The 25,072-nt window shown below is 47.1% G+C and overlaps 2 protein-coding genes across 2 annotated transcripts in view; both read right to left on the reverse strand.

Moving 5' to 3' along the window:
* Positions 1–221: 221 nt before the first annotated feature.
* LOC129713320 (BAG family molecular chaperone regulator 3-like) lies at positions 222–14,710 on the reverse strand. The gene is made up of 5 exons (XM_055662293.1): positions 14,531–14,710; positions 9,111–9,221; positions 3,731–4,054; positions 2,611–2,928; positions 222–1,101 (listed from the first exon to the last, which is right to left on the reverse strand). Exons 1-5 carry the CDS (start codon positions 14,645–14,647, stop codon positions 598–600), a joined length of 1,374 nt encoding a protein of 457 aa, XP_055518268.1. The 5' UTR covers positions 14,648–14,710; the 3' UTR covers positions 222–597.
* A 9,639-nt stretch (positions 14,711–24,349) lies between these two features.
* The window catches only part of LOC129713324 (ankyrin-1-like), a 135,106-nt gene continuing 134,383 nt past the window's right edge, over positions 24,350–25,072 (reverse strand). The window contains exon 46 of the mRNA XM_055662297.1: positions 24,350–25,014. The gene's annotated coding sequence lies outside the window, so the exon portion shown is untranslated. The remainder of the gene's footprint in view (positions 25,015–25,072) is intronic.

A 25,072-nucleotide genomic window follows, 5' to 3' on the forward strand; every position in this document is an offset into this window, starting at 1 on the left:
GCACTGTGGTTTACCTGCAAACCATGGCTTGTGTTCAGTAACATCACAGCAAAAGCCTTCAGAACGGGGCAAGCGACTGACGATATGAAGATAAAAACCTACGACACATCCACAAGCAGGGTTCACCCAAGAAAACTATTTACTCCATCACCCTTTTCACCTTACACATTCCATACCAGGTTTTCACCAAAGCACGGTGAAATAATATCTGAAACGCCGAATGCAATGAAGCTTTTAATCAGTCCCAAGTGGATACAGAGAGGTTCAGATTTGTCTTAAAAAGATAAATTCATGAAATTGGTCACGTTTTCTTACAATGCTCACCTGGTCACTACTAAACTGAAATTCTTTATTTGGACTGTTCACTCGTGGTTTCATGGCAAGCATGCTAGGTTCGTTTCAAATGCACCTGTAAACCAAACAACCTAGTCTGCACAAGAACAATTCATACACAGTGAGGTCAGGTTAAGAGTTTTACTAGCAACAAGGGACTCATTGCCCTGGTCCATCAGTCCTGTTCCCCTGGTGCTGGAAAGTTATTTCAACTGTTTACTCCTGACAGCGGTGGGTGAATTCTCCTTCTGCTGGCCTCAACTTCTACCTCGCAATCCTCTCCAATTTCTCCAGCACACTCTGAATCTTGTGGACGGCCGCTTTCCGCACCTGCCGAATGTGCTCCTGGCCGTTCGTCTCCACCGAGTCCACTTCCAGGAGCTGTTTTGTCAGCAGCTCCTCCAGTAAGCGGTAAGTCTTGTCTCCCCGCTTTCCGTCAAACTGGTTCACCTCGGCCTCCAACTGCTGCACATTGTTCATGACTTGCTCCACCTTGACTTGGCCGGGGTGCACGGGACATTCAGCCGGCTGCGTCCCCTCGTCAGTCGCAGCCCCCGCGGCCTTCTCTCGACCTCCCTTGCTCTCAGTGTGGACCTTGTACACAGTCGGGGGAGCGCTGTACTCCATCCGTGTGGCTTGCGTCGTGCCTGGCAGCTGGTCTGGGGGTTGCGGTGGGAGGTAGCCTGCGGGTTGCTGGTCATTCCCTGGGAAGTTTGCGTTGTTTAAGCAAGGCAGGGGGTCCTGATGGTTTATGGAATATGGAATATCCTAAAGAAAACAACAAGAAACAGTTTAGTTACCGAGGTACACGTTTTTATTGCAAGCTACCAGTCAGCAGAAACCTTCTCTCCAGAGATGCTGCCTGTCCTGCTGAGTTACTCCAGTTTTTTGTGACTATCAGCGGAAAGATTATACAAGATTACAATCTAGCTGTCCACAGTGTACAGATATAGGATAATGGGAATAACATTTAATGCAAGGTTAGTAAATGCTGCTGTTGGAGTAGAGGTTTAAAAGAGTGGAGTGATTGTAAGAAATGATTCTGGGACCATTTTAACATAATCAGTCATTCCCCAAACCCGAATAAATCCTAAAATTGTGAAAGGGAAATGTGATTGCAACGAATAAATCAGACAAGGCTAGAACCAGTGAACATTGCATGTATCAATTCAGAAGGCTTTTAATAAAATTCTATACAGGTCATTAAGCAAACTTAAAGCCCAAATTTGGAGATAGTATACTGATGAATTAAGCTTGGTTAATGGGTAGAAACAGGTTAAACAGGTCATTCGAGTTGGGAATTTCTGGCCAGGTTGGTCCCAAGCTGTTTCCACGATCTACATCGAGGATTTGGATGAGAGGACCAAGAGGGGTGCAGAGCAAGTGCGGATTTGTGAGGAGGATACAGAGAGGGGAGAGAGAACGACAGAAGATATGTGAAATGGATAATGACAACGTAAGGTTAAGAGGGATATGGGCCAAAAGGGGACTACCTTAGATGGCACAAAGTGCTGGAGTAACTCAACGTAACTCCTATACTGTAAGAAACTCATTTACAACTCGGGAGATGTCTTAGAAAATTGTATTGAGAAAGTTCAGAGCCATATAGCACTGAATGAAACTAGGCCCTTAGGCTGAGCTTGCCCATGCCAATTAAGATGTCCATCTACACTAGTCCCACATTCCTTCATTAGCCCCGTATCTCTCTGAACAGTTTCTATCACCTGTCCAAATGCCTGTTAAATGTTGTTATAGTAACTGCCTCACCTTCCTTTTCTGACAGGGAAAGAGTAATTTGCAAAGAATGCCAAATTTGTTATCATATTATCCAATTTTGAGCATCAGTTCTATGGTGAATTATTTACCTTTACCAATTCTATGGGAGAAAGGTAAGCCCCAAGTGGTCAACCTGTACACAATTCACTTAGTTTAGTTTAGAGATACGGCATGGAAACTGGCCCTTCAGCCCACCGAGTCCATGCTGGCCAGCGATCCCCACACATTAATATTATTCTGCACACACTAGGGACAATTTACGCTTATACCAAGCCAATTAACCTACAAACTTGTACGTCTATTGGAGTGTGGGAGGAAACCAGAGATCCCGGAGAAAACCTACGCGCATGCCACAGGGACGATGTATAAACTGAGTACAGACAAGTACCCGTAGTCTGGACCAAACCCGGGTCTCCGGCGCTGTAAGGCAGCAACTCTACTGTTACACCACGATGCCGCATGTCGCAATAAAGGTGCTATTATGCACAAGGATTTACTTACTTTCTGGTCATACACAGACGGTGGTGGGTCGACTCTCTGCCAGCCTGGCGAGGGTCCCGAAACAATGTTGCCCCCAAAGCCTGACATGGGATGAGTGAACTGCTCCGCGGATGACTGCATCGCTGGGACTCGGACCTGGGCCCAGGGGTCGTGAGTTGGCACTCCCGCTGTGGGAAGTGCAGATGCTGGCATCGAGGGTTGCCACTGTGCAGGCTGATGCTGAGGAGGATAGAGGGCCTGTTGCTGGGCAGTACCCGGGCTTCCAAAGGGGTACTGAGATGGCGTCACTGGGTAGTGAGGCTGTTGATCGTACAGCTCCTATTTAGAGAGAAGCAGAATACAGGTTAATTGAGGAAAGAAAGATTAACATCACAAATAACATAGTGGGACCAGGTGCTGGAATCTTGAGTAGTGCTGGAGTAACTCAACAGGTCAGGCAGCATCTGTGGAGGGACAGGTGACTTTTCCCAAAATGTCACCTATTCATATCCTTCAGAGATACTATCTGACTCGCTAAGTTACTCCAGCACTCTGTCCTCCAAGCATAAATAACACCCTGAAATTGCTTGTTAGCATTAGTATAGCAACCCATGCTAACCGGACCTGTTATTGGTGATATAGGATGGGACTGCTCAATTTATTCTGTCAGTGTGAACCATGCTGGTGAAATTCGACTGGAAAGTTTGAAATGTTTCCCGGGTCAAAGAGTACCCCATTACTTGCTACCTAGAAGCCATCACGACAACCTGCCCTCACGAGAGTCAAGAGCTTAGTTACTGATTTCACGCTTCTTGTGCAGCAGGGCGGCCCAGCGGTAGAGTTGCTGCATTGCAGCATCAGAGAACCGGGTTCAATCCCGACTACGGGTGCTGTATGTATGGAGTTCGTACGATCTCCCCGTGACCGCATGGGCTGTCTCTGATATCTTCGGTTTCCTCCCATGCTCCAAAGACGTACTGGTTTGTAGGTTAATTGGCTGGGTATAAATGTAAATTGTCCCAAGTGTGTGTGTAGGAGAGTGTTAATGTGCGGGCATCGCTGGTCGGCGCGGACTTGGTGGGCCCTGTTTCCGTGTGGTATCTCGGAACTAAACTAAACATGCTCCAGTGTCAGCACCTACCCGTTGTCCTTGGGCCGGTGAATAAGCCTGATGAGTGGGGGCCTGCGGCCTCGACAGCAGCCCCTGGTTGGGCGGGCCCGTTTGCGAGTAGGCCCACTGTGCGGAGGAAGCATTCCCGTTGGACGGAGGCCTTGGCAGCCCTGCCTGTGGCGTGGGGTTTTGCTGGTGCTGAGGATGCTGGCGGTAGGGCTGCTGTTGGTGGCTCTCGCTCGTTATGGGCTCCTCCCGCGGGTGCTCAGCCGGCCCCGGGGGATACCAAGCGTTCCCCTGGACAGGCCGCGGTGACGGCGCTCGTCCAGACGAGAACACACCATTGACCAACCCCTGAAAGAAGATATAGGTTGTTACAGATCATACACCCAGCAGAAGCACGTTCACTGTAACCAGACAGAAAAATAAAATAACCACCCCAGTTACACTTTATAACCGACTGGTGCACTCCCTTTGCCATGATCTCATCGAGTTCCAGCCAATTGATGCATCCATGCAGCACTTACACTGAGCTCACCCTTTGTGAGCTCAGAGGCTGAGCCTGTTATCAATGCAGAGGCAGCATCAGGCACCAGGCCTCACCCCCACAGTGCTGGGTGTAAAGGAGCGAGGCTGATCCCAACCAAACCTTCTCCAGTGATGCTGCCTGACCCGCAGGGTTACTCCACCACTTTGTGCCTTTTTTTTGTGGCAGATCGGGAGGTGGAATTAGAAAGCTGTGAAGCCAGAAGTCTGAAAACATGGAGAAAAGTAGAAAACCCAAGTGAACAAGCTAACACTAGAACTATGGGTGAGGGAGGGGAGATGTTTAAAGAGTTCTGGAAACAGATGTTAAGAGTAGGAACTCAACTAGATATTGTAGCATTGAGTAAAACACAAACACATTTATACCAAGTCAATGGAGGAACCCAATGGGTCAGGCAGCATCTGGGGAGGGAATGGACAAATGACGTTTTGTGACCCTTCTTCAGACCTAAAAGTCCCAATTCAAAACGTCGCCTGTCCAGTCTTTCCCCAGATGCTGCCTGACCCATTGAGTTCCTCCAATGACTTGGTATAAATGTGTTTGTGTTTTACTCAATACTACAATATCAATGTCTGAAGAAGGGTTTCGGCTCGAAACGTTGCCTATTTCCTTCGCTCCATAGATGCTGCTGCACCCGCTGAGTTTCTCCAGCTTTTTTGTGTACTACAATATCTAGTTTGGTTTAGAAATACAGCATAGAAGCAGGCCTTTTGGCCCAACGAGTCCGTGCTGACCATTGATCGATCACCCATTCATACCAGTTCTATATTATCCCACTTGCTCATCCATCCCCTCCATACAAGGGCAATTTACAAACACGCACGTCTTTGGTATGTGGGAGGAAACTGGAGCACCCAGAGGAAACTCACACGGTCACAGGGAGAACATGCAAACTCCACACAGACAGCACCCGAGGTCAGGATCGAACCTGGTTCTCTTGTGCGGTGAGGTAGCTGATCTACCAGCTGCATCCTGTGTTGACATATTGGGAAAAGATGGAGGTGAGATTAGCTCACCAGTCTGAGGGGAAAAATGGCCGACATCTGATCCTGAAGTCTGATCAAAATAGTGAACGGTGAACATGATTAGAGAAGTATACTGGGAAAGGGTTTAAAGCAGGAGATGGACATAACTTGGTATGGACAACGATTTGATCAGTACTCCGTACAAGCTAAAGTGAATTGTAAAAGCCTTATAATTACAGGCTAGCAGGAGGGAGAGGATTACAGTGTCGGACATTTGAATTCGTGTTAGCATAGGATGCCAGGTTTGCAAACCATCTATTTCAGTTCAGAACGACATGTAACATAGAACCGGAACTTGTCCTACAGTTTGTTCCGAACATGAAGCCCAGTTAAATTAATATCCTCTGCCTGCACGTGATTCATATCCCTCCATTCCCTGATAATTTCACGTGCATATCTAAATACCTATTGAACGGCAATATCATAGCTCCCTCCACCATCACAGCTGACAGCAAGTTCCAGGCATTCGCCACTCTGCGCAAAAACTTGCCTGGCCATCATCAAATTTCCCCCCCTCTGATCTTAAACCAGTACTTAGTCTTTGATATTTCCACTCTGGAGAAATTGTTCTGACTGTCTTCCTAAAATGTTTAGAATTTAGAGATACATCGCGAAAACAGGACCTTCGGCCTACCAAGACCGCACCGACCAGCATTCCCTGTACTCTAGCACTATCTTACACACTAGGGACAATTTATACATTTTACTGAAGCCAATCAACCTACAAACTTGTGCCTCTTTGGAGAGTGGGAGGAAACCAGTGCACCCGGAGAAAACCCACGTGGTCACAGGGAGAACATACAAACTTGGTACAGACAGCACCCATAGTCAGGATCAAACCCGGGTCTCTGGCGCCGTAAGGCAGCAACTCTACCGTTGCGCCATTGTGCCTCCAAGTGATGAAGGGAGTTGAATTGATGACAAGGCGGATGTGAAATTAACAGCAGCTGTTTAATTAACCGGCTCACGGGTAAGCCTATCACCCATTCATTTGTTCCAGTCTTTCTGACTCACATTATTGATCCTATACAACAATGTGTTCTGCCAACCAACAGGGAATCACAGATTCAATATCATGAATCAGTTGCTACTACAGATTAGCTGGCACATCTAGATTAACTAAATACTACGGGCAGCGTGGTGGCGCAGCGGTAGAATCTCTGCCTTACAGCGCCAGGGACCCTGATCCAATCCTGGCTATGGGTCCTTGCCTGTACTGAGTTTGTACGTTCACCCCGTGACCTGCATGGGTTTTCTCCGAGAACTTCGGTTTCCTCACACACTCCAAAGATGCACAGGTTTGTAGGTTAATAGGCTTGGTATGAGTAAAAATTGTCCCTAGTGTAGTGTTAATGTGCGAGGATCGCTGGTCGGTGTGGACTTTGTGGGCAAATGGGTCTGTTTCCGCACTATCTCTCTAAACTAAACTAAATTAAACTAAATTACACATGGAACTGACACATTTATCCAAAAATGCAGACACAGGAAATTGCAGATGCTGAAATCTGGAGTAAAGGACAAGCTGAGTGAAGAAGAGACCCGAACCAAAACGTCATGTCCATTTCCCTCCACAGATGTCGACAAACCTGCTGAGTTCCTCCAGCATTTTTTAAATACAAAAGCGCTAATAGGTTGAATTATTATTGGCGGTCACATGGACTGATATCGAGATTGCCTGCAGTTTAGCTTGAGAATGAATCATCAAGAAAATGCAGCAGAACAAAGGTCACACCAGTCACTTCCTTTTCTCAGCTCAACCCACATGCAGATTGTTGACGCAAAGTTTCCACCCTAAAGGCTGCTGCACATTCCTGACTCTCTGAACAGCAGACCAGCCCTGAGGTGGCTGCAGGCCAGGCTTGTGATCATTCTCCAAGCAGTCAGAAAAAATCCCCCCAGCAACAGTAACAAGATAATAATTTATGAAGAGTCATAGTCATAGAATCTTATAGCGTGGAAACATGCTCTGTGGCCCAACCTGCCCACACGTCCCATCTACACTAGTCCCACCTGCCTGCATTTGGCCCACATCCCACTAAACCTATCCTAATCCAGGTACCTGTCAAAATGTTTCTTAAACGTTGCTGAACTTAAACTTAAGAGAAAAACTGTTGTATAGGAAAACATTGGCACACTTGTCCAATCTCATGTTTTGCACACTAGCTCAGTAAAAGAAGTCCATGCATAGAGCAAAGGACCCCATGCATTACATATTCCTCTGGCAAGGAACACCGCCTCCCTTAAATATTCTGTACCTGGGACTAAACACCAGTAAACGAGGGAGTAAATGAGAACATAATATAATAAAAAGTTTAGTTTGAGCTTGGTGTATTATCACGTGTAACGAGGTACAGTGAAAAGCTTATGTGTTTAAAGGAACACAACAGGAGAACAGAGGGGACAGTTTCAGACCCTACTGCAGGCATTTAAACATCTTGTAAAATCAACATTGCTTGAGTTTGAGTTTAGTTTGTCAGCAGAAAGACAACACATGATTACAATCGAGCCATCCACAGTGTAGAGATACATAAATATACAGTAAAGCCTGATCAAAGGTAGTCTGAGGGTTTCAATAGACAATAGAAATAGGTGCAGGAGTAGGCCATTCGGCCCTTCGAGCCAGCACCGCCATTCAATGTGATCATGGCTGATCATCCCCAATCAGTACCCTGTTCCTGCCTTCTCCCCATATCTAGCTCTCTCTTGAAAGCATCCAGAGAACCTGCCTCCACCGCCCTCTGAGGCAGAGAATTCCACAGACTCCAATGAGGTAGATAGTAGTTCAAGACATAGATACATAGAAAATAAGTGCAGGAGTAGGCCATTCGGCCCTTCGAGCCTGCACCGCCATTCAATATGATCATGGCTGATCATCCAACTTAGTATCCCGTACCTGCCTTCTCTCCATACCCCCTGATCCCTTTAGCCACAAGAGCCACATCTAACTCCCTCTTAAATATAGCCAATGAACTGGCCTCAAGTACCCTCTGTGGCAGAGAGTTCCAGAGATTCACCACTCTCTGTGTGAAAAATGTTTTTCTCATCTCGGTCTTAAAGGATTTCCCCCTTATCCTTAAGCTGTGACCCCTTGTCCTGGACTTCCCCAACATCGGGAACAATCTTCCTGCAAAGACGGCTCTCTAGTTGTTGGTAGGATGATTCAGTTGCCCGATAAAAGCTGGGAAGAAACTTTCCCCGAATCTGGAGGTGTGCATTTTCACACTTCTATATCTCTCGCCTGATGGGAGAGGGGAGAAAAGGGAGTATCCGGGTGCGATTTAGCCCTGTCGTACAAAGGAACAGCAGATGTTGGTTTATACCAAAGAAAGACACTAAATTCTGGAGTAACTTAGCAGGTGAGGCCACATCTTTGGAGAAGTTGGATAGGTAAAGTTTTGGGTCGGGATGCTACTTTGGACCGATTGTGTGGGGGGGGGGGGATGGGGGGGGGGGGAAGCAAGAAATGACCAGGACAAACCAGGGCCAGCCACAGATGACCTCAGGCAGGGAGGGTCCCGGTAGACTACCTGTTGGCTAGGGACAGTTATTTGAGGAAATAATTTCCAGATCCCATCACTCAACAAGTCAGCAAAGTCACTCAGCAAGTCAGGCAGCATCTTCGGAGGACATTGACCTATCTACGTCCTGCAGGCATGTTGCCTGACCTGCTGAATTACTCTAATATTTTTTCCCCATGCATTCTCCTTTTTAATTTACATTTCAACATTTTTGGTTTTTGACTATAAAATACACATTTTTGTGCCCGAGCCATCAAGTAGATTCCCGCCTGCAAGCCAAAATAATTTAACAGTTTTAATGCATGAAAAGTGGCACTTACTTGTGGAGGCATTTGATGGTCCATCATTTGAGAATAGTTACTTGGATATGGACCAGCTTGCGGTCCAGTAGGATACCAGTAATTAGATTCAAACCCTGCGTACGGCATTTCCTAAAATAATCAAAGCAAGAGTCAAATATAAAGAGCGGCAAGGCCTCACTCTGAGTATGGTCTATAGATCTGGTCAGGCAAACTGAGCTGTAGACCATGTATTTACCCTGATAGGAGTAAAGCAAAGTTCTCCAACGTGATATTGAAATGGTGTGGTTCTTATTGGAGGAGCTATTAAGTAGAGTAAGCCTGAAGTCAAATTCGGAAGGGCCTTATTGTTTAGTTTAGTATAGAGATACAGCGTGGAAACAGGCCCTTCGGCCCACCAGGTCTAAGAAGACCAGTAAAAAACACACACACGCTCGCGGAAATTTATACCAAAGCCAATTAACCTACAAGCTTGTATGTCTTTGGAGTGTGGAAATAAACCAGAGGACCCAGAGAAAATTCACAAAGGTCATGGGTGATGGACAAAAAAATCTGGAGTAACTCAGCAGGACAGGCAGCATCCCTGGAGAGAAGAAATGGGTGACATTTCGGGTCGAGACCCTTCTTCAGATGACGGACCTCTGGCGTTGTAGGGCAGCAATACTATCACTGTGCCACCGTGCCTTTGAAAGATGCAAATTCTCTAATGCTTCAATAGGGACAATTAGGTCTTTAGAACCGTGGTCGCCGTCTGAAGAAGGGTCTCAACCTGAAACGTCACCGATCCACGTTCTCCAGAGCTGCTGCTTGACCTACTGAGTTACTCCAGCGCTTTCTGTCCTATTCAGTTTTAAAATAAGTGTCAGAAATTCAGGCCAGATGAGAAGAAATCTATTCCTCTGGAGTGTAGCGAATCTTCGGAGTAGTCTAGCTAGTCTAAGGTTGTGGTATAAATTTAAAATATATTAGCAGAATTTAAGATATTATTAAGGGAATCACGGGGCATAGGATTAGTGCAGGAAAGTGGCACCAAGGTAAATGATCAGTCATGAACTAATTAAATGGTAAGATAAGTACAAGGTTCAAATGGCCTATTCCTGCTTCGACTGATCACTCCATTTTCAGATCCTCCGAATAACCTGTGTTGACTAAAATTAGCAACCCACCAAGTACTTCAATCAGACAATTGCTTTACATCAGTGAATTGAAGGTATTTGACAAGACACTAGTGCAGAAAGCAGACAACGTCTCATGGATTGACTCAAAGTAATAGAAATGAATTCAAAATCTTTGTTTTTCTCCTTGCTATCACATTAAATTAAGATGCTAAATGATAGCGGTCACATTTGGTTTGATGCAACTCACGTCTACATTTTCCGTAGTTAAAACTAAAGCACTAGCTATAAGCAAGAGTTTTCTTCACAGGCATTCATTCTGATGAGAGTGTGGGCTGATTTATTGGGGGCTGACACAATTGGACACAAGCCGTGTCACCATGGATCACATTAAACCAAATGCAGCGATTATCCTAGCAAAAAAAAAAATCAAATAGCACCAGAGACCCAGGTTCGATCCTGACTATGGGTGCTGTCTAAATGGAGTTTGCATATTCCCCCTGTGACCTGCGTGGGTTTTCTCCAGGTGTTCTGGTTTCCTCCCACACTCCAAAGATGGGCAGGTTTGTATGTTATTTAGCTTGGTAAAAATGTAAATTGTTCCTAGTGTGTAGGATAGTGTGTGGGGGGGATCGCTGGCCGGTGCAGACTCGCAGAACACTTACTCTCCTGTTTAAATGGTGTGAAATGAATTATTCACCTCCATTATAAGTATAATCATCCCTATCCATTACAAGTATATTCATCCCTATCCATTGGATAAACTATCCACTCCAACACAAAATATCAAAATACACATATTCAAACAAAAGTTTTTATTTTTTCAGATTTTGGAAAAGAATTAATACCTTTTCATGGTTGTTAACTTGCACAATAAAGATAATAAGACCATTGAATTATTCCTGTCCTTCACGAGCTGCATAGAGAGCTCTCTGTGACTATGTGACCTGAATTATTCTGGCCCACACATTCAGATTGATCAGGTGAATGTGTACTGGAGCTCCATTTATTGCTTCTCAATAAACAGGCTGACCTGGGACTTATTGCCTTCAACGTGAAAACAAAGTAATTTCTGAATCAATATAACCAATGTAGGTTTTTCCATCTTTCTAAGCTGTACGTCTATTCTTCCTGCCGTACATCACCTCTTCCCATCCTCTTCCCAATTTCACCTACAATTCCCGAAACCCCCATCCACTAGAGCACCAGCCTCACATCCTCACTGCCTCCCACTATTGTACAGTGCATTCAGAAAGTATTCAGACCCCTTCACTTTTTCCACATTTTGTTATGTTACAGCCTTATTCTAAAATGGATTATTATTTTCTTCTAATCATCAACCTACACACAAAACCCCACAATAAATTAGTGAAAACAGGCATTTCAAAATTTTTGCAAAGTAATTAAAAATAAATAACTGAAATATCACATTTACATGAGTATTCAGACCCTTTACTCATTACTTTGTTGAGGCACCTTTGGCAGCGATTACACCCTCAAGTCTTCGTGGGTATGACGCTACAAGCTTGGCACACGTGTATTTGGGTAATTTCTTCCATTCTTCTCTGCAGATCCTCTCAAGCTCTGTCCGGTTGGATGGGGAGCGTCGATGCACAGCTATTTTCAGGTCCCTCCAGAGATGTTCGATCGGGTTCAAGTCCGGGCTCTGGCTGGGCCACTTAAGGACATTCACAGGCTTGTCATGAAGCCACTCCTGCATTGCCTTGGCTGTGTGCTTAGGGTCGTTGTCCTGTTGGAAGGTGAACCTCCATCCCAGTCTGAGGTCCAGAACGCTCTGGAGTAGGTGTTCATCAAGGATCTCTCTGTACTTTACTCCGTTCATGTTTCCCTTGATCCTGACTAGTCTCCCAGTTCCTGCCGTTGAAAAACATCCCCACAGCATGGTGCTGCCACCACCATGCTTCGCCATAGGTATGGTATTGGCCAGGTGATGAGCGGTGCCTGATTTCCTCCAAACGTGACGCTTAGCATTCAGGCCAAAGAGTTCAATCTTGGTTTCATCAGACAAGATAATCATGTTTTTCATGGTCTGAGAGTCCTTTAGGTGCCTTTTGGCAAACTCCAAGCAGGCTGTCATGTGCCTTTTACTGAGGAGTGGCTTCCGTCTGGCCACTCTACCATAAAGGCCTGATTGGTGGAGTGTTGCAGATATAGTTGTCCTTCGGGAAGGTTCTCCCATCTTCACACAGGAACTCTGGAGCTCTGTCAGAGTGACCATCTGGTTCTTGATCACCTCCCTGACCAAGGCCCTTCTCCCCCGATTGCTCAGTTTGGCCAGGCGGCCAGCTCTATGAAGCGTCCTGGTGGTTCCAAAGTTCTGCCATTTAAGAATCACGGAGGCCACTGTGTTCTTTGGTACCTGCAATGCTGCAGAAATTGTTGTATACCCTTCCCCAGATCTGTGTCTCGACACAATCCTGTCTCGGAGGTCTACGGACAATTTTGAGTGTCATAGCAAAGGGTCTGAATACTTATGTAAATGTGATATTTCAGTTATTTCTTCTTAATTACTTTGCAAAATTTTCTAAACACCTGTTTTCGCTTCTTCATACTGGGGTATTGTGTGTAGATTGATGATAAAAAAAAATGGCGTACTTCTCAACCCCAACCCCCACTAACTCCAGGGCCCTCATTTTTCCTTCCCCGATTGACTCAACCCCCACTAACTCCAGGGCCCTTTTTCCTTCCTTCTCCCCGCCACCCCCTATCAGTCTGAAGAAGGGTTTCGGCCCGAAACATTACCTATCTCCTTCGCTCCATAGATGCTGCTGCACCCGCTGAGTTTCTCCAGCATTTTTGTGTACCCCCACTAACTCCAATTCTTCCCCTACCACCATCCTCCTCCCTCTCATCCTTACTCTCACTCCCCCTCCCACTTCTCTCTCAAAATACTTTAAAGTACAGGTTTCGAGGGATATGGGCCAAACCAAGGCAGGTGCTACTAACTTTGATGGGGCATGTTGGTCGGCGTTGGGCCCGTTTCCATGCTGTATGACTCTATGTGTAAGAAGGAACTGCACATGCTGGTTTAAACCGAAGATAGACACAAAAAGCTGGAGTAACTCAGCGGAACAGACAGCATCTCTGGAGTGGGAGTGAAGGAATGGGTGACGTTTCAGGTCGAGACCCTTCTTCAGCCTACGTCACCCATTCCTTCTCTCCAGAGATGCTGCCTGTCCCGCTGAATTACTCCAGATTTTTTTGTGTCCATCTTCTCTATGACTCTTTGAAGGGTAGGACATACCCTTTCACTCCCTTTCCCTATTCCCTACTACCTCCTCTCTCCCTCTATCCTATCCACCTCCCTTCCTTTACTCTGTTCCCCTCTCTCCCTCACCTCCCTTATTCTCTCCCTCTGCTCCTCCCCCCATTCTTCCCTCCTCCTCTTACCACCCCTTCCCATTCCCTCTTCCCCCTCCCCTCCAGCCTCGTTTCCTTCCCCTCTATCCTCCCCAATCACCTTTCCTCTCCTCTCCCTTCTTCTCCTTCCTCCATTCATCTTCTCCTCTTTATTCCCCCTGCTCTTTACCTCATTCCTCTTCTCCCCCCCCCTCACCTCTTCCTCTCCCCTCCTATCCCTCTCTCTCCCCTTCCATCCTTCACCTCCCCTCCCCTTTGCCTCCCTCAGCTTCTCCCCTCACCCCCCCTCTCCTCCTCCCCTCCCCCCATCCCCCTCCTCCCCATCCCCCCCTCTCTCACCTCCCCCCTCTCCCCATCCCCCCCCTCTCTCACCCCTCCCCCCCTCCTCCCCCCATCCCCCCCCCCTCCCCCTCACCTCCCCTCCCCCCCACTCTCTCCCCCCCTCCCCCCCCCCCCTCTCCTCCTCCCCTCTCCCCATCCCCCTCCCCCCCCCCTCTCCCCCCTCACCCTCCTCTCCTCCCCCTCCCACCCTCCCCCCTCCTCTCCCCCCCACCCTCTCCTCCCTCCCCACTCCCCCCCCCCACCCCTCTCCCCCCCCCCCCCTCACCTCTCCCTCTCCTCTCCTCACCTCCACCCTCTCCTCCCCCCCCCCCCTCCTCTCCTCCACCCTCTCCCCCCTCCCCCCTCCCCTCCCCTTTGCCCTCCCTCAGCTTCTCCCTTCACCTCCCCTCACCCCCCCATCCCCCCCACTCTCTCCCCCTCTCCTCTCCTCTCCTCTCCTCACCTCCCCTCTTCTCTCCTCCCCTCTCCCCCCCTCTCCCCCCCCCCCCTCACCCTCCCCCCCACTCTCTCCCCATCCCATCCCCCCTCACCTCCCCTCCCCCCCTCTCTCACCCTCCCCATCCCCATCCCCCCCCTCTCCCCTCTCTCGCCCTCCCCACTCACCTTGCGGAGCCGGGGGTCATTCCATGTGGTGGTGCCGGTGTTATGGTCGATGTAGTAGGGCCAGCCGCTGTCGGGGTCGCGCTTCACCTCCCAGCCGCGGGGCAGAACGACGGCCATGGCCTTCTCGCCCGCTCGCGCGCTCGCTCAGCCGCTGCTCTCCGGCCCCGCTCCAGCGCCCCGCCCCCCTCGCTGAGCGGCAGCCCCGCCGGCCAATCACGCCCCGCCTGACCAGGACAAGTCCCGCCCCCTAGCTGAGCGACGGTCCCACTGACCAATCACACCCCGCCTGACCAGGACAAGTCCCGCCCCCTAGCTGAGCGACGGTCCCACTGACCAATCACACCGCACCGGGCCAGGACAGGTCCCGACCCTCATTGATTGACGGCTCCGTCGGCCAATCACACAGCCCCTGTCCAGGGTTAGCCCCACCCCTCCCCCTCCCCCCACTGACTGACGGCCGGCCGTGGTAGCCAATCACACAGCGCCTGACCGGGACAAGTCCCACCCCCTCGCTGATCGATGGCTCCTTCGACCAATCACACCCCGCCTGGCCCGGACAAGTCCCACCTCCGGTGACTGACGGCCCCGCCGGCCAATCACACACAGTCCCGCCCCGCTCCATCCGGCTCACCGGCCAGATTCAGCGGGGCATCGGCCAGAGCGGCACGCCCACTTCCTCTGACATCTGTAGACACACTCGCTGACACACTAGAGTTGACACACTCGCTGACACACTAGAGTTGACACACTCGCTGACACACTAGAGTTGACACACTCGCTGACACACTAGAGTTGACACACTCGCTGACACACTAGAGTTGACACACTCGCTGACACACTAGAGTTGACACACCCACTAACACTAGAGTTGACACACTCGATGACACACTAGAGTTGACACACTAGAGTTGACACACCCACTAACACACTAGAGTTGACACACTCGCTGACACACTAGAGTTGACACGCTCGCTGACACACTAGAGTTGACACACCCACTAACACTAGAGTTGACACACTCGATGACACACTAGAGTTGACACACCCACTGACACACTAGAGTTCAGATTCAATTTTAATTTAATTTGACACACTAGAGTTGACACACTCACTGACACACTCAGGACAGTGGCACACTAGAGTTGACACACTCGCTGACACACTAGAGTTGACACCCACTAACACACTAGAGTTGACACACTCACTGACACACTCAGGACAGTGGCACACTAGAGTTGACACACTAGAGTTGACACACCCACTAACACACTAGTGTTGACACACGCAGGGCAGTGACACGCCAAAGTTGACACACCCACTAACACACTAGAGTTGACACACTCACTGACACGCAGGACAGTGACACACTAGAGTTGACACACTCACTGACACACTCAGGACAGTGGCACACTAGAGTTGACACACCCACTAACACACTAGCGTTGACACACTGACACACGCAGGGCAGTGGCACACTAGAGTTGACACACCCACTAACACACTAGAGTTGACACACTCACTGACACACGCAAGACAGTGACGCACTAGAGTTGACATACTCACTGACACACTCAGGACAGTGACACACTAGAGTTGACACCCACTAACACACTAGAGTTGACACACGCAGGGCAGTGGCACACTAGAGTTGACACACTCACTGACACACTAGAGCTGACACACTCACTGACACCGCCAGGACAGTGACACACTCGCTGACACACTATAGTTGACACACTTTGATTTCCCCCCCCTTCCCCCCCCCCCCCTTCCCTTCACTTCCCCCCAACCCTAGTCATCCCACTAGTTCCACTGTTCACATCCTTGTGTTGTTAGCACATCTTACCCAGCCAACAACAGGCTGTTATGGACTCCACCCTTCCTGAGGTTGCCGCCTCTGTTTTTGTCCTGGCCTTCTCTATCGTCAGTCTGAAGCGTTCCGACCCAAAATGTCAGCTATTCTTAATCCCCAGAGATACTCCTAATCCCCAGAGTTACTCCAACAGTTTGTGTCTATCAAACTAAGAACTAAGCTTGGATATCAATGGTACTGCGTTGTGACTTCCTGTCTGAACCCATTTAACTAAACGTGGAAACAGGCCCACCAAGTCCACACTGACCAACAATCCCCGCACACTAACACCACGATCCCACACATGCTAGGGTCAATTTACAATTTTATCTAAGCCAATTAGCCTACAAGCCTGTACGTCTTTGGAGTGTGGGAGGAAACCGGGGCACCCGGAGCAGGTCTCGGGGAGAACGTACAAACTCCGTACAGACAGCACCCGTAATCAGGATCAAACCCGGGTCTCTGGCGTGGTAAGGCAGCAACTCTATCGTTGCACCACCATGCCACCCATAACTATCAATAAATATTAAAATATTGAACATCGGTGTACACAGAACAAAAGCTTCTTGAGAGTCAAATGTTTTAAATAACTCCTTTAATTTCTTTTTTAAAGTATTCAGCTGGTGTACAGAGAAATGGCTTTTTCTGTTAAACTTATTTTCTTTTATACAATTCTTTGATATAGGTAAATCTAATTCAAAAGGCTTCTCTTCACAACAACGATTAAAAAAAACCCAGGAGGCATTGGTAAAATTCTAAAAAGCTGTGCCAGGGAGATTTCACTGATTATCAGCATTCTACAATTTAATATCTAATACAGCCATTGCTTTATACCTGATTAGCAGTCACAGTGCCTAAACATTCCTGGTGATGATTGATAAAAGTTCTGTGCAAGTGCTGAAGCATTTCTTACAGTAAGATGCTATAAGATTAATACAATTCCGTACCAGCCTGTACTCCATCTACCACCTATTCATTCTCCACTAACTCGCACAGTGCAGTACTCTTCCCCTCTCACTCCCACCATGAGTCCTTCACCTGCGCACACTCAGAGCGCTCACCATTACAAGTCTTAATGAGGCTCCTCAGTGCACAGTGCAATTGTGTAGCTGCAAGCCAGCCATTTGGGTCCCGTTTTGAACATGGATATCCTGGTATTGGACAGGGCCATTAACGAAAATCAGCTTTATGCTGAAAATTCCAGGTGCTGGCCCCCAATCACTTATTTCAAGCTGCTGGGCAAGTGGAATGTGTGAATTCCAAGCTTACCAACAACTCTGCAGCCACAATTTGAAGGTGTGTAAAGAAGCCGAGATGGATTTGTTGTATTATTGCTATAAGTGAACTAGAACATCTCTTTCAATTGTGCATAATTAACACAGTCTTTCCTTTTCTCCAATCAAGCCTTGCAATTGAACCTTAAACTTCAGGTTTCATGTTCATAAGTCATAGGAGCAGAATTAAGCCATTCGGCCCATCGAGTCTACTCCACTATTCAATCATGGCTGATCTATCTCTCCCTCCTAGCCCCATTCTCCTGCCTTCTCCCCATAACTCTTGACACCCGTACTAATGAAAAATCTATCGACCTTTGCCTTAAAAATATGCAATGACGGCCTCCACTGGCCTCTGTGGCAATGAATTCCACAGATTCACCACTTTCAACTCCTCAGAGGTCAAAATGGCCCAGAGGTTTTTAAAGAGCTTGTTTAACCTGTGTGCCATACTGGTGCGTATGTAGGGGCTAAGTTCAATGGACGTAAAAGCATGATGCAAAGACACATTGAGGAAGCTTGGTACACACTTCCCTTGTCCCCTTGCCTTTATGGAGCAAGGATTCAGCAGGCATACTGTGTCGGGAGGAACAGCAGATGCTGGTTTAAACCAAAGACAGGCACAAAAGGCTGCAGTAAGCCAGAGGGTCAGGCAGCATCTCTGGGAAAAGGAATAGGTGACATTTCAGGTCTGAAGAAGGATCTCCACCCAAAACATCAACTATTCCTTTTCCCAGGAGATGCTACCTGACCCGCTAAGTTACTCCAGCCTGTTGTGTCTGTCTAAGGATTCCAGGACATTCCTTGTGGGACTAATGGGATAAGGAATTGGCTGTACTTGACCCAAGACACAGGTTGAAGGGGATCATTGTTTTTTTTGTCATTTCATACCGTTACAAGTTTTTAATTCACCAAGGCCATCCACTGTAACCCATGTGCTTATTTATCATGTTTAAGAAGGAACTGCAGATGCTGGAAAATCGAAAGTAGACAAAAGTGCTGGAGAAACTCAGCGGGTGCGGCAGCATCTGTGTAGCGAAGGAAATAATTCGGGCCGAAACATTGCCTATTTCCTTCGCTCCATAGATGCTGCCTTTGGCATGTGAGAGGAAACCGGATCACCCAGAGGAAACCCACGTGGTCACAGGGAGAATGCGCAAACTCCACACAGACTCCACCTGAGGTCAAGATCGAACCCGGGTCTCTGGTGCTACACGGCAGTAGTTCTACCCGCTGCACCACTCTACCGTCTTATCCCTGACATGTACCATTTATCGCAGCAGTTTGTGTCCCCTTACCATAGTGAAGGATACAGGCAGCAGATCTTTGCTGCGAGCCCAGATGTCAGAAGGTGAAGTCACAAACACCCCTGACAACAGGTGAAGCTGGGGCCTTGAACTAGTCCTCACTGGAGTAACCATATAACCATATAACAATTACAGCACGGAAACAGGCCATCTCGGCCCTACAAGTCCGTGCCGAACAAATGTTTTTTCCCCTTAGTCCCACCTGCCTGCACTCATACCATAACCCTCCATTCCCTTCTCATCCATATGCCTATCCAATTCATTTTTAAATACCAATGAACCTGCCTCCACCACTTCCACTGGAAGCTCATTCCACACCGCTACCACTCTCTGAGTAAAGAAGTTCCCCCTCATATTACCCCTAAACTTCTGTCCCTTAATTCTGAAGTCATGTCCTCTTGTTTGAATCTTCCCTATTCTCAAAGGGAAAAGCTTGTCCACATCAACTCTGTCCATCCCTCTCATCATTTTAAAGACCTCTATCAGGTCCCCCCTTAACCTTCTGCGCTCCAGAGAATAAAGACCTAACTTATTCAACCTATCTCTGTAACTTAGTTGTTGAAACCCAGGCAACATTCTAGTAAATCTCCTCTGTACTCTCTCTATTTTGTTGACATAAACATGGAGTACAAACATTCAGCTAAAGTAATTAAACCCAGGGGTTAATACAGACAGTCTGAAGCACTAACTCACACTGGCCAGGATCAGGAATCCCAGCCACTATTATTCAGAGAGTATAAGGGTCGATTGCTTTGCGTACAGCTATGGCTCTTTGGAGGAAGCGAGATTGCTGTGAGCACATTGAAAAATATTGCTTCTGGCTTTCAACTCAAACTATATCGCCTGAAAATTGCACCATGGAGCAGGATGACCCCTAGTCTGACTCCATGGCCTTTTGTTGAAAATCCAGTCATGATATGGAGGAGGTCACTGTGAAGTGCAACGCAAGCATGCAATTCATGGACTGGTCTGCAGGGGCAGGCCTGAGCAGCTGGGAGTTAAGATTCCACTTCATTCATAGTCATAGAGCATGGAAACAGGCCTTTCAGCACAAATTTACCATGCCGACCAAGATGCCCCATCTACGCTAGCCTCACCTGCCCATATCCCTCTAAACCTTTCCTATCAATGTACCTGTCCAAATGTTGTGATAGCACCTGCCTCAACTACCTTCTCTGGCAGCTCGTTCCATATACCCACAGTGTGAAAACTTACCCCTATGGTTTCTATCAAAACTTTCCCTTCTCACCTTAAACCTATGTCCCATGCCCTCCAGGATGCTCTTAATGTCTTTCCTGAAGACGGGCTCATCGTATTTTTTACCACTGCCATCTCATGGTGGGATGGAGCATGAGCCAGAGGAAGATGGTGCCCCTGTTCTTTACATCCCTGCCACTCGCTGGAAAATCAGCTGAAGTGTACCCCACTAGATAGACACAAAATGCTGCAGTCACTCAGCGGGACAGGCAGCATTTCCGGATAGAAGGAATGGGTGACGTTTAGGGTCGAGACCCTTCTTCAGATTGTCTCGACACGAAACGCCACCCATTCGTTCTATCCAGAGATGCTGCCTGTCCCGCTGAGTTACTCCAGCATTTTGTGTCTATCTACGGTGTAAACCAGCATCTGCAGTTCCTTCCTACACAGAGAGCACCCCCTACTGGTGGAAGTGGTAATGCAAGGTCACCTCTGCAGGAAGTTGGGTCTATCCATTGCCTGGTGTAATGTGAACTTCTAAACCTCCAAGGAATGTTCTTTGCAATATGTCAGAACTTCACTTCCCCACAGCCTCTGTGAAATCTGGCACACGCCACACCCCCAGTGCCATTTAATCGCCACTTTTTATGCATTTAATTTTTAATTATTAATTATATTTTGATAAAATACTGAAAAAATCCTATTAAGTTGGTAACCATTCCTTCTCTCCGGAGATGCTGCATGTCCCCCTGAATCACTACAGCATTTTGTGACTACCTTCGATTTAAACCAGCATCTGCAGTTCTTTCTTACACCTAGTCACCATTCAACTACCTACTGGTTGATTTTATGTTTCTGACAGGTTTAGAAGCTCTCCATTCTCAACATCAAGGAGCAATCAAAGCTGGGTTGTACATCATAAGTTGTTGGAGCAGGACTAGGCCATCAGCCTACCTTGCCATTCAATCATGGCTGATCTATCTTTTCCCTCTCAACCCCATTCTCCTGCCTTCTCCCCATAACCCCTGACACCCACACTAATCAAGAATCTATCAATCTCCACTTTAAAAATATCCATTGACTTGGCCTCTACCGCCTTCTGTGGCAATGAATTCCACAGATTCACCATCTTCCGTAAAGAAATTCCCCCTCGTCTCCTTTCTAAAGTTGCGTCCTTTCATTCTGAAGCTATGGTATCCAGTCCTGGACTCTCCCACTAGTGGAATCATCCTCTCCACATCCACTCTCTATCAGAGGGCCAATGCCTGCTGTGTTCATTCAGTTACATGAACTGCACAAGCCCACACTTATCTAAGGATGGATTAATTCTGGCTTACACTTCCTTGCTGAAGAAATAGACATTTTTACTGCGTTGATGCTTGTAGGGCCAATGTGGGCTTTGTATGTTGGTGTTATCACATAGCTACTGTTCTTGCCACCCTGCAATAGTGGGCACATTTCCTAAATTGTCCTTGATGGACTATGTGTGATTTGGGACATCAAAAGGCAGCACGAGTTAACAGCTCGATCTTTACAAAGTTTATGACCCACCATGGTCACACAAGCACTAGTCCTTGTCCACTGAGATGAAGACATCGCCACTGAGCTCTAAGTCTTCTGCACATAGTTATTCACTGGGCAACAACATCAGTTCAAGTCAAAGATAGACACAAAATGCCGGAGTAACTCAGCAGGACAGGCAGCATCTCTGGAGAGAATAGGTGACGTTTCTGGTCAAGACCCTTCTTCAGAGTACATACGTTCTCCCCGTGACTTTTCTCCAAATGCTCCGGTTTCCTCCCACATTTCAAAGATGTATGGGTTTAGAGGTTAATTGGCTTCTGTAAATTGTCCCTAGAGTATAGGATAGAACTAGTATATGGGGTGATTGTTGGTCGGCGCAGACTCGGTGGGCTGAAGGGCCTGTTTTCACGCTGTATCACCAAACTATACTGAATGTCAGCTGAGACAAGCAATTACAAGCTTGTTGTCACTACTGATGGGCTACTTCACAACCCCATCCATTGCCACTGATGCAGTTAAGGTTTACTGAGAGGCTGGGGCTAATTCTCACTTTTCACAAATTCACCTGTCATCTGTGTTTTTCTGAAGTTTCTTGGATTCTCATTTCCAGTGATCTCCTTGGGATAGGCAGCTGGTACAGCATCGCCAGTGGATAAACCCAACCTGCCACTTACAGTGGCGCAGCGGTAGTTGCTGCCTTGCAGCACTTACAGCGCCTGAGACCCAGGTTCGATCCTGACTACGGGTGGTGGATGTACGGAGTTTCTACGTTCTCCCCCTGACCTGCGTGGGGTTTTCACCGGGATCTTCGGATTCCTCCCAAACTCCAAAGACATACAGGTTTGTAAGTTAATTGGCTTGGTATAAAATGTAAATTGTCCCTAATGTGCGTAGGATAGTGTTAATGGCTCAGTGGACCAAAGTGCCTGTTTTTCTTCTGTATCTCTGAACTAAACTAAACCTACACTGCACTCCAGATGATTTCAGACACAGGCAGCTGCTACATCACTCGAGGCTGCATCCATGGTCAGATTCAACCATATCCAGCCTGCTCCCCTCCTGCATCCCTCTCTCCACTCTCCCCAAGGGCAAGCCACTTTCACTTCAGCTGTGACGTGGAATAGTGTCGCTTTCAAGCCATCACATGATGGGCAGCCACACAACAGCGTGGTGACAAATGGGAAATAACCAAACCAGAGAACAAGGCAATCAAGCAAGGAACAAGGGAGAATGAGGAAACCTACCAATTAGTTGGGAAAAACGCAGAACCTGTTAAACAGACATTCCTGAGGAAATTCACCATCCGTTCCTGCATCCCGTGTATTGATGCCGACGGCAACAGTCATGGACTGATTGTCCAGAACACAAGAGTGCAGGTACACAAAAATGCTGGAGAAACTCAGCGGGTGCAGCAGCATCTATGGAGCGAAGGAAATAGGCAACGTTTCGGGCCGAAACGTTTCCTATTTCCTTCGCTCCATAGATGCTGCTGCACCCGCTGAGTTTCTCCAGCATTTTTGTGTACCTTCGATTTTCCAGCATCTGCAGTTCCTCCTTAAACACAAGAGTGCAGGATTGTTTGAAATTTTAAATACAGTTTAAAACTCTGGCAATGTAAAGTTGGTGACAGCAGAATGAATGTATGAATGAATGTATGATTTGAATGAATGAATGAATGAATGAATGAATGAATGAATGATTGAATGAATGAATTAATTGAATGAATGAATGAATGATTGAATGAATGGAATGAATGAATGATTGAATGAATGGATGATTGATTGAATGAGGAATGAATGAGTGAAGAAGAGAGGACACAAAGTATTGGAGTAACAGAGGGGTCAGATAGCATCATCTCTGGAGAACGTTTCGGATCGGGACCCTTCTTCGGACTGTCTGTCCCGAAACGTCACCTATCCATGTTCTCCAGAGATGCTGCTTGACCCATGGAGTTACACCAGTACTTGGTGTCCTTTTCTGACAGCAGAGGTGAAGCTGACGACAATGTCCTTTCTGGAAGGAGCTCCGATCTGGCTGGACGTCTTGCACTGCACAAACATGGTCAACATTTAGCTCTTCTGTAGACCCCACTTGTTCTTCAAAAGCAAGCGAGAGATGGCCTGCCTTGCCTGCGTCCCGGAAAACAAATTTAAATTCCCTTTCAGAATGGGTATGGGAGGCAACCACCAGTCCAAGGAACTGTGAGCGGACTTTAATTCTCTCGGGTTGCTCTCTGTAAAATACATAGGTTCACACAGGTGAACACAGTCACACATACAATGTAACTTGACAATGAACCAGGAACTAGTGATCACGTATGTCCCACAATAGTTCCCGGAGAGCATAGATTAAGAGGGTGTTGTGGCTTGCATTTTGAAGCCAGTACTGCTGGTGATGAATAGTACTTTGAAAACCTGAAGTAATAACAATCCCACATCGTGAGACACAAAAACCAAACAGGAAAAATCGTCTCACGTGTTAAAAAGCAAGAATTGTGGTGGTTCGAGAATATAGGTTAAATGACTATCTGCACTCCCAGACACAAAGGTGGAGATGAACCAGAGATTGAACAGAGGAAATTAAACCTCCTGCGTTCAGCTTCAGTTCAAAACCTGACGCTGTCTGGTCCCAGTTGTGAGCAGGCTTCAACGGAGAAACGGACACAGTGGTTCTTTACTGTTTAATACTTAGAACATAGAGAGCTGCCCTCTTCTGGAATAGGACAAATATTCAAACCAAACACAAATCTTACAGGAAATTCTTTAAAAAAATAGAGTAGCAGAATTTAAAAGCTACAAAGCACAATTTTGTACTCCAAGGAATTAGCGGTGGGCCAGCAAAAAAGGAAAAGTAAGAGAAGCATTTGATGCCAACTAAAGTTGTCTTTTATACAGCTGGTTTGGTACCTACCCAGACAACTGTTGAATATATTGCAGTGCATTGCTGTTATTTTTTTTTTGCATAGTATTATGTTAATCATGTACAGCAAAACAATTGTATTGAAAACTCTACTTGCTATTTAAAACCCAATTAAAAATGTGAGCATTAAAGCGACTGAATTTTGATTTGATATTGCTGTTGAGATCCGACCCTGGTATCGTTCAGGCTTATTCTGTAGGTGGGGTACCTCCCAGCTCTGTGACAATAATTATCATTCAGTCCTTTAGGCGGTACAACAGGGTACATGCTTTGACAGTCAATCATGCTAATTGATAATAGTAACTCTCCTATAGAAATCATGCCTGTAGCCTAATGTAAAGTCTTTTTCCTCTCACAGCCCCCCAGTCTGCCTGCTTCTTCTTGTCAAGGCCGTGTTGTAGATACAGTATCCTGAAAAATAAAACGGTGCAGAATTAGCGGGTGGGGTTTAGGTAGAAAACAAAAATCA

The sequence above is a fragment of the Leucoraja erinacea genome, chromosome 35 (assembly GCF_028641065.1).
Source record: "Leucoraja erinacea ecotype New England chromosome 35, Leri_hhj_1, whole genome shotgun sequence".
Classification (NCBI taxonomy): domain Eukaryota; kingdom Metazoa; phylum Chordata; class Chondrichthyes; order Rajiformes; family Rajidae; genus Leucoraja; species Leucoraja erinaceus.

Coding starts and splice junctions, on each gene's coding strand:
- LOC129713320 (XM_055662293.1), bottom strand. CDS start 14,647: ATGGCCGTCGTTCTGCCCCGCGGCTGGGAGGTGAAGCGCGACCCCGAC. Junction 9,222..14,530: donor ATGACCCCCGGCTCCGCAAG/GTGAGTGGGGAG, acceptor TGATTATTTTAG/GAAATGCCGTACGCAGGGTT. Junction 4,055..9,110: donor ACCATCAAATGCCTCCACAA/GTAAGTGCCACT, acceptor ATCTTCTTTCAG/GGGTTGGTCAATGGTGTGTT.